The sequence below is a fragment of the Brassica napus genome, chromosome A4 (assembly GCF_020379485.1).
Source record: "Brassica napus cultivar Da-Ae chromosome A4, Da-Ae, whole genome shotgun sequence".
Classification (NCBI taxonomy): domain Eukaryota; kingdom Viridiplantae; phylum Streptophyta; class Magnoliopsida; order Brassicales; family Brassicaceae; genus Brassica; species Brassica napus.
The window spans coordinates 13,878,513-13,891,030 of NC_063437.1; the positions used below are offsets into that span (position 1 = coordinate 13,878,513).

General features: G+C 35.9%; 2 protein-coding genes and 1 pseudogene across 5 annotated transcripts; all 3 read left to right on the forward strand.

Moving 5' to 3' along the window:
- The first annotated feature begins 86 nt into the window (after positions 1-86).
- Positions 87-1,980, forward strand: LOC106419818 (F-box/kelch-repeat protein At1g64840). 3 transcript variants are annotated; one of them, XM_013860658.3, is made up of 4 exons: positions 87-299; positions 409-463; positions 546-620; positions 697-1,980. In XM_013860658.3, exons 2-4 carry the CDS (start codon positions 428-430, stop codon positions 1,831-1,833), a joined length of 1,248 nt encoding a protein of 415 aa, XP_013716112.2. In that variant the 5' UTR covers positions 87-299; positions 409-427; the 3' UTR covers positions 1,834-1,980. The 3 variants fall into 3 exon arrangements, with proteins under 3 accessions (XP_013716112.2, XP_013716110.2, XP_013716111.2); XM_013860656.3 differs by having other exon boundaries at positions 139-318; XM_013860657.3 differs by having other exon boundaries at positions 159-331.
- Positions 1,981-8,917: 6,937 nt separating this feature from the next.
- LOC106419917 (F-box/kelch-repeat protein At1g64840) lies at positions 8,918-11,002 on the forward strand. 2 transcript variants are annotated; one of them, XM_022711335.2, is made up of 3 exons: positions 8,918-10,125; positions 10,231-10,308; positions 10,704-11,002. In XM_022711335.2, the coding sequence occupies exons 1-3, from the start codon at positions 10,102-10,104 to the stop codon at positions 10,998-11,000; spliced, it is 399 nt and encodes a 132-aa protein (XP_022567056.1). In that variant the 5' UTR covers positions 8,918-10,101; the 3' UTR covers positions 11,001-11,002. The 2 variants fall into 2 exon arrangements, with proteins under 2 accessions (XP_022567056.1, XP_048633677.1); XM_048777720.1 differs by having other exon boundaries at positions 8,921-10,125; positions 10,707-11,002.
- LOC111198234 lies at positions 11,001-11,796 on the forward strand (annotated as a pseudogene).
- The last annotated feature ends 722 nt before the right edge of the window (positions 11,797-12,518 follow it).

The following is a 12,518-nucleotide window of genomic DNA, read 5'->3' on the forward strand; positions in this document are numbered from 1 at the left end:
TGTAGATATTATAAATTTTATATTTACATGCAGCATCTTGAATAGTGTTCAAAAGACGATATTTGAATATTTGCGTGGCCTTAATGGTTTACTAGAGTACAAAAAAAGCCCAATAGTAAAAGAAAGAAGGCACCTTTCCTTTCTTCTTCTCCAACAACTTTTACCTTACGCACGTGAGACTTAGGGTGCGTTTCGACCGTACTGAAAACGGAGGAGGCGACGGTTTAGCTTAGAGCTCTGAACAACATCTAATCCAAGTTTTTTCCGGGCACCAAATCGAAAAGTCCATTCCATTATCAGTTCGATTCTCTGTTTCTTGTAGGCGGATCTAGTACTTGTTCTCGTAGTCTTCGTGTTATTAATTCATGTTTGCTTACGTATTACTAAACCCTCCAATATGTCTTACAGATTTCGAAATCAGCAAAACATGGCACCGAGAAAAAAGTCATCAAACATGGTTTGGGTACACACTCCTTCTCCCTCTCTTATTACATAACTTTAATCGAATTTCAATAGCAGCAGAATCAGCTTAATTTTTCTTTCAGGTTGTGAAATCGAAACAACCAGCTAAAACGACAGAACCCGCAACTGAGAATAAGACATCTCTTCTCTCAGATAGTGTAAGAACGTGTGCGCTTATTTGTAGTTTCTAGATGTTGTGTCGCTTCTCAGGATTGTGAATCTTCTTCTTGCCAGGTTTCAAAACTACAACTGTCTTCTAAAGAGCAGCACACATCATCCGACTGGTCCTTTCTCCCTGAGGAGCTGCTTTGCATCATCTCCTCAAAGCTAGAAGACTGTTTCGATTTCATCCACGCCCGCGCTGTTTGCCGCCCCTGGCGATCCATCTTCCCCTATCCTTCTTGGCTACTACGCACTACCTACTCTCTTCCTTCGTTCGATAGGTTCCCTCGCAGACCAAGAGGAGGCACGCTCGAGAAGTTCCCTGTCTTCCTCTTCAGAGTCCGTTCTCCCGACACATTGCCTTGTGAGTTTTTCCTTGGAGGAATCAGACCAGATAAGTCCGGGGACCGTGTTGAGCTTCCATCTCCAACCTTTATCAACACTGCTGACTGTCGGATTATCCCTCTGGGCCATATGTGCAGAATGGTCGGTTACGATCCTGATTCATTATCAAGAAGTTACAGAGGCGTGGCTATTCTTCCGCTAAACGAGGAGACAGGAGAGTTCATTGTTCTTATCGGCTACGATCATCATATACTAGCGTTAAGAAGTACTGAAACGCGTTGGATGGAGGTTGATAATTGCTCGAGAGCTGACTGCAAAGATATAGTCACCTTCAGAGGTAAATTCTATGCGGTGTTCATCAACGGGGACGTATTCGCCATCGATCCTTACACGCTTGAAACGACGCCGCTGAGGCCACCGAATATTGCAGGGTGTGGAAGACAAAATTATCTGGTTCCGTACGGTGACGATGAGCTTTACCTTGTCGAGAGAATCATTGTTCGTAACAGTGTTTTGAGTTTTACCAAGATGGCGTGTAGAGTGAGTGTGCTGGATGAGGAAGCTGGCGAATGGGTCGTGGTTAATGATTTGGGGGACCGTGTGTTGTTGATTGGAAAGCCGGGGAACAGCTCTGGGAACAGCGCGTGCTCGGCTAAGGAGCTTCCTGAGGGTTGTGGTCTGAGTGGGAGCTCGATGTTGTTCATCAATGAGATATTCGATGAGACATTTCCTTATAAGTATGGAGTAGATACAGGGAACCCTGGAGATGACTTGAATGTTTGGAGATGTTCGAGAGAGACTCGTGTGACGATCCTCAATAAGTCTCCCATGGTGACTCTCCGGATTGAGCGCGCTGAGCCGTGATATCTTAATTTGGATTTACCGGAGAGATTTGTGGACTTTGTTTTTAATATTTTCTTGTGATTTGAAGCAGAAGTATTCTGATATCTGATGATATTCCAGTTTTTATTATCTTGAAACTATGTTGTCTTAATGAAAAAGGTTTTGTCTCATGAACTTCGTAACCTCAGACAAAAGGTTCTTACAATTTAAGCTAGGCTTGCGGATTTTTTCTGAAACGGACCAGCAGAACCAATCCAAAATTTTGGTTTTTGGCACGGTTACGATTTTGTGTTTGGTTTAGTGCAGTTTGATTTTGAAAACTAATTCGTTTTTTTTTTGTTTTGGTTCGTTTCTAAAAAATAAAAAAAAAATTAAAGAACCGAAAAACCAAAATTAACCGAATTAACCAAAAAAAAAACGAACTTACTGAAAACAAACAAATTTAACCTACATTATTCGTTTTTAAAAGTAATTATACCGAACTCCAACCAAAATATCAAAGTCGGTTATTTTTGAAAAATATAAAACCGAAAAATAACCAAAAATCGAATCAATTTTATCTTCGGTTCTTTTCCCTGGCCAAACTGAATTAACTGATACTGAAAACCTTAACAGAAAAAAAAACTGTAACCACAAGCCTAATTTAAGCCCATGTAGTGGTTGGTGGGAACTGTAAGTCTGTAATCGCCCAAACTGAGTGCATTTATAGTAACATGTTCTTTCACCGAAAAAAATGCATAACAACCAAAAAGCTTGATACAATTAGATGGATATCGAAATTTTACGGGTACGAATATTTTATAAAAACATATATTTTAAATTTTAATCAAAATTTGAAATTAAATGTGAATTTTAGAAAAAATTAACTCCAAAATTAGTGGACTAAAATCATTTGGACGTTAGCGTCCAATAAATCTAAATATAGGGTATTCTAAGTTGAGAAAAAGTTAGACAATATAGTGATTAATATCCTTAACATATAACATTAGCTTCCTTCATATAGAATTATAACTTCTTTCATAATGATGTTTAGGGTTTCCGTCAATAAGATAAATATATTTGACACATTTCATAATCCATGTAACTGAACATACATTCAACTATTACAATATTGTCTAAATTACTAAAATTGTGTTATTATTTCAATTTAATTTTATCTGATGTATGCAAATCATATAGAAAATGTTGAAGCCCATTTTATCAGGTAATTGATAGAAATATAATCAAAATATTATTTATTATTTTTACATTATGTTTTCGAGATTGGATTCTACATAACACAATTTTTTTCAAAATAATGAAAATGCTTGATGGAAATTTTCAGTACCATGTAAATACAGTTGTTCATTACATATAATTTTGTGACTAAAATAAAGATGTCTACTGTAAATATAGTACAAACATAAAAAGTTATCAAAAATCTTTTTTTTTAATCCATGTAGAGTTGTAAGATGTTTTTTTTTTATGAAATAGAGTTGTAAGATGTTTTCACCTTTCAGTTTTCACCTTTCAGTTTTCGAATGTTGGAAATAGTTTTCACCTTTCAGTTTGTTGTTTTATTTTGATCAGAGTACAACAACATAAAACTTACAAAATATAAAACAGAAAAAAATGTTTTTGTTTTGTTATCATGATAGTACAATAGAATAATTAATCATAAAAAACAAGACTATAAGAAAATGGGTTAAGAAATCTGTAGTATATAGAAAATATGTTTTTTTTTTAATTTGTTTTATTATTATCAAATACTGTGGAAAAATAAATTGCAAAAGGAAAAATATAAGAGAAAAGATTTGAAAGAATTTCTAGGTACATTAGGTATGGAAACAAATACAAAAGTTAGCATAGTAAAAAGATTTTCAAAAGAAAAAAAAAATTCAAAGAAGGAAGGAACAAAAAGAAACGTTGAACTTGGCTTGGTGATGATACACAGTTTTAAGTTCATCCTCATCTTCCTAGCTCTCGGGGACTATATATATTCTCTCTCTTTCTGTTTTCTTCTCCAACATATCTTACTCTCTCTGATCAGGTTTCCCTTTTTAAAAGTTGCACCAGCTATAGTTAATTTTTGGCTGAGTTTAGTGCTTCCAGGTCGCATCTTTCTTTTCCTACCTCTAACTGGTTCTTTCTCAAAGAATTCTTCTTTCCTGGTACTGTAACTACGACCACTGGCTTTGGTCTCGTTTTAACACACAGTTCGGCAGTCTCCGCGTACGAACGTTGTGATTTTTTCGACTTTTTCCATAAGTGGGTTTAAGTGTAGGAATTCGCAACTTCTTATGCGTAGACTGAAGGACCTGCGCAATAAACACGAGACCAAGATCAGTTATGATAGTACCAGTACCAGAGAAAAGAAGAGTCTTCTTCGAAAAAGAATCGCTTAGAGGTAGAGAAAGAAAGGTGTGACCTTGAAACAATAAACTCAGTCGGAAATTAATCAGATGAGTACCTGGTGAAATTGCACATGATTACTAGTACCATCACAGACCGGACGAGCTACAAAAAGCAAGGCAAAACTTAAAAGTTATAAAAATATTTTTGAAAGAAAAATCATGTGCAATTTGTTTTTTTTTTGATAACTGCGGTGTAATCCAAACGCTTTCTAGGCCCAACGACTAATCACAGCTGTGAGTACCGCCCTGTGTTCGATTCCACTTGGGCACCTGGGGTGCCTTAAGTGATAAGAAAACGCGGATCCTGCGGCCTCGTAGTGATTAGTCCTTGGGCCTAGAAAGTCTTTGGAAGCACACTACGGTTATCAAAAAAAAAAAAAATTGCACATGATTTTTCTTTCAAAAATATTTTATATGTTTTTTCTGTGTGTTTAGTATATTTTATTCTTAAATAAATAGTTTTGTTGTTATTTTGTATAATGCGTATATTTATATTTAATCTGGTATTTTATATTTTACTTTCTATGTTATATACTGGTAAAATATTTTAAATTAGTTTATAAAAATCACCATTATTATCTATGTTAAAGTATCTGAAGCTTAATATTTCCACTATGCATCATAACCATGTATAATGAACCTTTTAATTAAATTCGCTCTCTTCCACAACTTGAACAACACATCCATACGACTTTGAAGCTCATGTTACAAACAAAAAATCTCACAATATATGGTCTCTATTCTCACAGACGACTGTTAAAAGTCCCAGATTCGATTCTCTATCGATGCGGTGGTACTACGATTCTCTAAAAAGAATTTTAAGGGTTTTCTTGAGTTTGGAATAACGCTTGCGGTAGATCTAGTCACTATAAAAAGTTTACCCAAAACAATTTTCTTTTTCATGCAGTTATCTATTTACCGTAGAAGGAAAGAAATGCAAGGATCTTCACATCAACTTCAACAACCGTTCAAGTTAATCGCTCTTCAGTTGACAGGCTCATGCGGGACAGATTCCTTTCTTTTCCGGCTTCATCTCACCGCCAACAGTCGCTGCTGCAATTTCTACTTCCTACGCTTCAGGCCTCCTTAATCTCTCGCCATATTCTTCTTCTCTCTTTTGTTTATTGGGTTGTCTTTGTGTTTATTATATGCTCATAAGTTGTTTTTTTCAACACTGTAAAACATTAAAAAAGGTATGAAATTTAACATGTTACTAAAAAAAATATCTCACAATGAATAGTGTCAATGCGTTGAGCTTAGCACTTTTGCAATTTCACACTTTTGGGAAAGAAATATAATTTCCCTCTTGCAATTTCTTTATGATAATCCCGTCTCTCATTCTCATTATTCAAACATCCTCAAGCTGCGATTTAATTATCTTTGTCAATTCCATAACAAATTATTAGGTCTTTTTTACTCAGGCCCACTACCGGATGTCCTTGGTTATTCAGTTCGTTTCATCATCAAAAATAAATAGCATGTTCATCAAGCCCCAAACTTTTTGAATTAGTAAAGCAAGATAATAAAATATGAGCAAGTTTCACTTACAAAAACTGTTATATATACGCAGATGTGCGAGGTGTATATGACAACTGAATTTTCAATGTGAGGTACATCTACAGTCTCATAAGTCTCATGATATATCTTTTTTTTTTTTTGTAAACTAAGTCTCATGATATATCACTAACAAACCAAACAATTCTGGAGGCTTTCTTGGCTGCTACAATGGCAAGTCTACAGTTACAAACGCAGATATATCTATGTTATTTTATCTAGCATTTCATCTCTTTTGTAACTCTTATGGGCATTACAAATGGCAGATGTTTCAGCTTAAACCTCGCAAACATCCATTTTTAATATACTCAATAGGTTTTATAAAAAAAGGCAAACGCCTATAAAGAAAAATACATGTATCTGATTATGATTTTACTTTGCATATGAATGTATTTTAATTCACCCGAGCCCCTCTTCAACGTTAGATGCTTTGAGGTTGTAACAATTATATCACATATGTGAATTGATGGTTAAAAAAATATAGACTAAAATGAACATGACTCGCTAAAGATGTCACTGAATATATACATGTTGATTGATTCTAGCACCTTAAACAGGTAAGTTTTGCAAATTGTAAATGAAATATTCTTGGTACAATTTTATGAGTTGAATGAAATGTATGTGTGTGTGTGTATATATATATATATATTATATATATATATATATTTGTAACTCCTGTAAATTTCTTCGATCATGGAATATTCTTGCCTTCTTGGACAACAAATCTAAACGATAGCTTGGGCGTAGACAACATAAACATCAGACAGGTAATAGTTACTATTAAAAATATAATTATCTGTTCTGAATCAATTATATAATGAATTAATGATGCTTTGAAACTGCTGACTTCTATTCTCATGATTTTTTTTTTTCACAACACTCCGAAGAGACTATGAGTAAGAAAAGATAATATGTTATCAGCAGTAAGTAATGATAAAATCAAAAGGCGACAAACACTACTTCACAACAAGCTTCCGGTCATTCCCTTGAAAAGTTAGGGCAAACGAACTAAATGTTTCCACCTAGATTAATCGAATAATTCAATTATTTTATTTTATTTGAGAGTTACCGTAAGCTATATACAGTTCACATGACTAAAGGAAAAAGAACACTTACACCATTTTTGTATAGTGCCTTAATTAGGAAGTTCTTCTGTCTATCTTAAATAAGTATAAAATACAATTTTACCAAAAAAAAAAAGTATAAAATACAAATCAGTAAATCTGAATCTATTATCTCACAAGAAAACCTAACTATCTTAATTCAATCTTATAGAAAATGGAATCTAAAACCGAATCAGCTTAGATATACTGGAATATACATAAAAATAAAAGGAACACCCACAGATTACCCAGCTATAAGCATTTACGCCAAAGGGCCATTGGAGACAACATCAGCCAAATCATTCTTCAAAACCTTGATCGTAGCAACATTTTCCTTTACAAAACATCAATGTGATGACTGCATCACAAGTACACCATGGCTTGATCCTATCCTGATTTGGGTTTCACATTCCAGATGAACCTACTCGCAAATAGGTAACTCAAAGAGGAATTTGGCATGTTGATGACTGCATTTTATTTGTTTTTGCTTGGAATCCTGCTGGAACTCTAGCACTGCCTGAAATCACCACTATTCCGGTTTGGCTTACCTTGAAAGATATCCCCCATCATCTTTACTCCAAAAGGAAATAAGCTGGATAGCCTCAGGTATAGGTGCTCCAATGCTCACAAATAGACCATGGCTTGATCCTATCTTTATGGGAGAAGCAAAAGTACATGTAGAGGTTAGACTAGATCGTCCTTTTCCACAACGAGCTGCTCTTGAAGATGAGGATGGATCTGTATTTGTGTTCCCGGTTATATACTCTTGGCTCCCATATATAGGGATGTCAAATGGGGTTAATGACCATGGATCAGCCAAGACCAAATCCAAATGGTCTGACCATATTAGACTCAAAAATTAAAGTTGTCTATTTGGACTAAAACCTATTAACACCAAAATTAGTGGACTAAAATCATTTGGACGTTAGCATCCAATAAATCTAAATATATGTAAGTTTAGAAAAAGTTAGAAAACAAAAACATGTTTTTATCCAATTTGCAAAATCACGTTATCCGTTAAAACCGTAAAATCATGTTTTTCTGTCCAACCCGCAAAATCATGTTTTTTGCCAAAACTGCAAAATCATGTTTTTCCGCCAAACTCGCAAAATCACGTTTTTCTGCCAAAATCACAAAATCACTTTTTCTGCCAAAACTGCAAAATTACGTTTTCCCGCTAAAATTGTAAAATCATGTTTTCTCGCCAAAACCGTAAAATCATGTTTTCCATCCAAAACTGTAAAATCACATTTTCTCGCCAAAAATGCACCATCAAATCATGTTTTCTCGTCAAAATTATAAAATCAAGTTTTCCGCCAAATTTGCTAAATCATGTTTCCTGCCAAAACCGCAAAATCATGTTTCCCGCCAAATCCGCAAATCGTGTATTCCGCCAAAACTTCAAAATCACGTTTCGTCAAAACCGCAAAATCACGCTTTCGGCAAATTTGCATAATCGTATTTTCTGCCAAAATTGTAAAATCACATTTTTCACACTGTATATATATTTTTATATGTTAAAGAATGATGTTACAATTGGACCCCGTAGAAAATCCATTTGGAATAGTCCATTTTGGGATTGGTGCAATTTGAGCTTCAAAAAATAATGTCCAATAAACTGCTTTGTCTATTTGGACATACCCATTATACATGGACAACCCAATTGACATCGTCCCTAGCTAACTGTCAACCACTCTATATCCTTTAGTTTGTGATGGTTTTAAGCAACGACCATCACAAGATCTTTTGCGCCATGTCAAGACTATTGGAGGAAGCAGCCACAACTTTGGCACCAGATTCATCCTCTGCCAATTCAGAATTAACAACAAGAGCACCTGATAATGAAGATGGTGATCCGAACACTGATGAGTTAAAAACAAAAGGTGTGGTGTGATGTCAACTGATGGGAACAGAGAATGAGACGGGGAGAAAACATCATCTGATGCTAATTCCTCATCCATCAATGCTATATTTTCAAACATGTTTAAGCCTTTTACATCACCCAACGGCTTGCTATTACTCCCAAGACCACCTAGCCTAGATTCATAATTCATATCACTACAGAGGTAGGAAGAGAGAGTGTGCCAGTAACACTGAGGAGCAAAGGAACAGGTGGAACAAATGTTGACGAAGTGACGATTAAACCAGCAATGGGGCTCAAAAACTGCAGATTTTGGAAAATGTAGTGTTTCAGATGTAGAAGCGGTAACAGATGTGGAGTTATGTGAACTTACAAGTGGGATAGCCTCAGTTTCCACTGAAGCAGGATGTCTCAAGGGGCTTTCGACATTGACCCTAGTGTTGTTTACAAAAGCTTGGGTTGGCATGTTTGATGGCACCAAGTCATTTCCTTCTTTATCTAACAAAATGCAGCCTTGAGAGTCATATAAGATAGCATCTGAAGGTTTTTGTGTTTCAACTAGTGGAGCTGATTCAGAGTGAACATGATGTAGGTTAGGACTAGTAACATGAAGACATTCACACTGGCGAATCTAGCTTGTTAATCATGAAGGCACGTGCATCCACTAAAATCTGGATATTTAATATTTTCTAGCAAAGTTATAACTATAACATGACTAAAAATTTATTGTGCACCCATTGTTTTATAATCAAATCCTCAGATTTTTCCTTTGTTACCATTTGTGCACTCATGAAAAAATCCTCTAGATTCACCCCTGTTGGAGAGGATAGTGAGCTTCTGAAGACTCATTAGTTTTGAGGTCCTTGGATACTGGAACCGGAGGAAGTCCAAAACATCTTGTAGCTTTGTGTCCTAACTGTCCACACTTTGGAATCACAGTAATGCTAAGAAGGGAAGACGAGGATGAGGTAATACTAATACTGCCCATGGTCATCATTCTCACTGGAAATGACCATAATACAGTTTTTTGAAACACAAACGACCGTAATACTTTATATTCGAAATATTTCAAATTTCCGAATTATCTAAATTGTTATCTGAAAATTTTTAATCTGAAAATTTTAAATTTTCTAATGTTTAACCCGAATTAACTGATATATCACAACCAAAGCAGATCTGAGATCCGAATCGAATAATAATCGGTTCTCAGTTTTTGTTACCGAACCAAAATTCAAAATAACCAAACCGGAAGAGGCAGACATGAATCAAACCAAGAATCAGATGGTCAGAGCTACTCGAGTTATTTGGGTGATGATTTTGATTCTTGGTTTTATTAAACCCTAAACAGAAATCGAAAACGGTGCAGCAATCAGCAAACATGGCGCCCAGAAAGAAAAGAAGGGTACATACTTTCTCCCCCCATTTGATCAAATTTCGAACGAAATTGAATTCTCGAATTGGATCTGTTTATGTTTCATGAAACCCTAGAACCTTCATTTTCGTTCAGGTTGTGAAATCTCAGCAGCCTGCGAAAATGGAAGAGCCTGCAATGGAGAAGAAGATGCTGCTAGTTTGTTCCGGTTATGTACGACTCTGTTTGAATCAATCCTACAAAATAGTTTTAGATCAATTCTGTCCCACTATTGAAACCGAACCTCAGAGGTTTTATATGGTTTCTTTTTGGTTCTTGTCGTAATTGTTTTTATGTTCATAGATAAACCTTCTGGGTTCTTATTTTCATGATGGGTTTGTAGATTAACGCTAAAGTTGTCACCTTTATATGCTTTTATCTAAAAACAATTGTAAATATCTTTCTGGATTCTTATTTTCATGATGGGTTTGTTGAAAAATGCTAAAAGTTGTCACCTTTATGATTTAATCTGATCATGGACGGTGAACATTCAACCTTCTGTCGTTGCTCATTTGTATAAGATCAATCTTGTTTGTTCATCATGTCTGACAATTGTAAATATCTTTCAGCAGTTTCCGTCTTCGTCAGCAAACATGTCAGAACCTCCATCAGAAAAGAAGGCATCATTATCATCATCTTCATCGATGGTGCCTGACTGGACTCAGCTCCCTGAAGAGCTACTTCACATTATCAAGGACAAACTAGAGCATTGTTTCAACGTTATTCATGCTCGCTCTGTTTGCACCTCATGGCGATCCACATTTCCATTTCCTCATTCCCTGCTATGCCCAAGTTACTCTTTACCCGCGTTTGGCGATTTCCCTTATGTCAGTAAAGGCTTGTGCACTCTCGAGAAGGTCCCATAAAGTAGCCTCTTACTTCTCCCTGAAGAGCTACTCCACGTTATCTCCAAGAATCTGGATGACTGTTTCGATGTTGTTCATGCTCGCGCTGTTTGCACCTTGTGGCGATCCATATTACCCCTTCCTTCTTACCTATCACGCCCGAGTTACTCTCTTCCCACGCTCGATAACAAAGGCTCTTGGACTCTCGAGAAGATCCCTCTCTTCCTCTTTAAACCCCGAGCTGCTGAGTCTGCTTCTTCTGAGTATTTCTTGGGAGGGATAGGCAGATATGAGTCAGAAGAGCTTCCATCTCCTAACCAATGCTCAGTGAAAGTGGAGATTCCAGGATCATCTGATCCAAGGTTGATGAACATGCTCGACTGCCAGATCTTCCCTCTTGGCCATCAGTACAGAATGTTTGGTTGCAATGCTAAAGAATACAGAGGTGTGGCTATTCTCCCGCTAAACAAGGAGGGAGGAGATTTTTGTTGTTCTAATTAACTACAATAAAGTTGTGTTGGTGTTAAGAAGTGATGAAATGAGGTAGATGCGGCTTCAGAGACTCTCAGACGCTACGTGCGATGATTTAGTCACTTTTAGTGGCAGGTTTTATGCAATCTTTCTTAATGGAGACGTTTTCGCTTTTGATCCTCATTTCCTGGAACTGACTCCTCTGAAGCCCTTGGAGCTGCTGAACTGTTGTTCATGCAATTCTCTGGTTCCTTCTGGTGATGATGAGCTTTTCCTGGTTGAGAAAATCATCCCTCCTAATGGCGGTAGATTATACTTAAGTCGGTTAGCATTAAGAGTGTTATAAACCTATAACTAGGAACAATAAATGTTTGATTCTTTGCTAGTGCTGTGTTTTGAAAAAACTGAGATATAAGTTTATTCTGTAACAACTTCCTTGGCCGGGGTTGTGTGGGGACCATATTATCTCATTTGTCATGCTCTTGGCTGGAGGATGGGATAATGCTTCTTTCTTGGTAATGCAGTTGCTGGAGCTAAATACCCTAGACTCGAGGGAACACACAGTCCAAGTGTTGTTGGAGGAAAATTAAAAAAAAAAACCTCAAGAGTCTATCCTATTCAGCTGGAGCACATATATCTAAAAAACATGGCAAGACTCAAACTTCCAGGAAGTTGCAACCTCCAAAACATAAATCATCTATGCAAGAATTATTACTACTTCTTAAGAGTTGAGAAATTTGTCGATTACATTGCTAATAGATCCAAATAAAATATGCCATTATTTCTTTTGCTTTTTAAAGACAAACCAGATTTTACATTTCTTATCATGAATAAAAAAATCTTTAATTTATATATTTCTTTACTTTTAAAATAAATTATTACACCTTCCGGTACTGGCTCCTAAAATTAAAATAATAAATAAAATCCTTAATACATACATAAACCAAAAAACTCATCTAACCCACAAGTAAAAAAATTATCTTATTCACTCAGTGGAAGTCAGAAAAGCAAACATGACATCATGAGATCTACTAACATGTACTCATAAAATCAATTATTAGTTCAAGA

What these genes read in the sequence shown, in the direction of transcription:
- LOC106419818 (XM_013860658.3), top strand. Translation starts at nt 428, where the DNA reads ATGGCACCGAGAAAAAAGTCATCAAACATGGTTTGG. An exon ending in AGTCATCAAACATGGTTTGG is followed by an intron (nt 464 to 545) that starts GTACACACTCCT and finishes TTTTTCTTTCAG; the next exon opens with GTTGTGAAATCGAAACAACC. An exon ending in CATCTCTTCTCTCAGATAGT is followed by an intron (nt 621 to 696) that starts GTAAGAACGTGT and finishes TCTTCTTGCCAG; the next exon opens with GTTTCAAAACTACAACTGTC.
- LOC106419917 (XM_022711335.2), top strand. Translation starts at nt 10,102, where the DNA reads ATGGCGCCCAGAAAGAAAAGAAGG. An exon ending in CGCCCAGAAAGAAAAGAAGG is followed by an intron (nt 10,126 to 10,230) that starts GTACATACTTTC and finishes ATTTTCGTTCAG; the next exon opens with GTTGTGAAATCTCAGCAGCC. An exon ending in TGCTAGTTTGTTCCGGTTAT is followed by an intron (nt 10,309 to 10,703) that starts GTACGACTCTGT and finishes AATATCTTTCAG; the next exon opens with CAGTTTCCGTCTTCGTCAGC.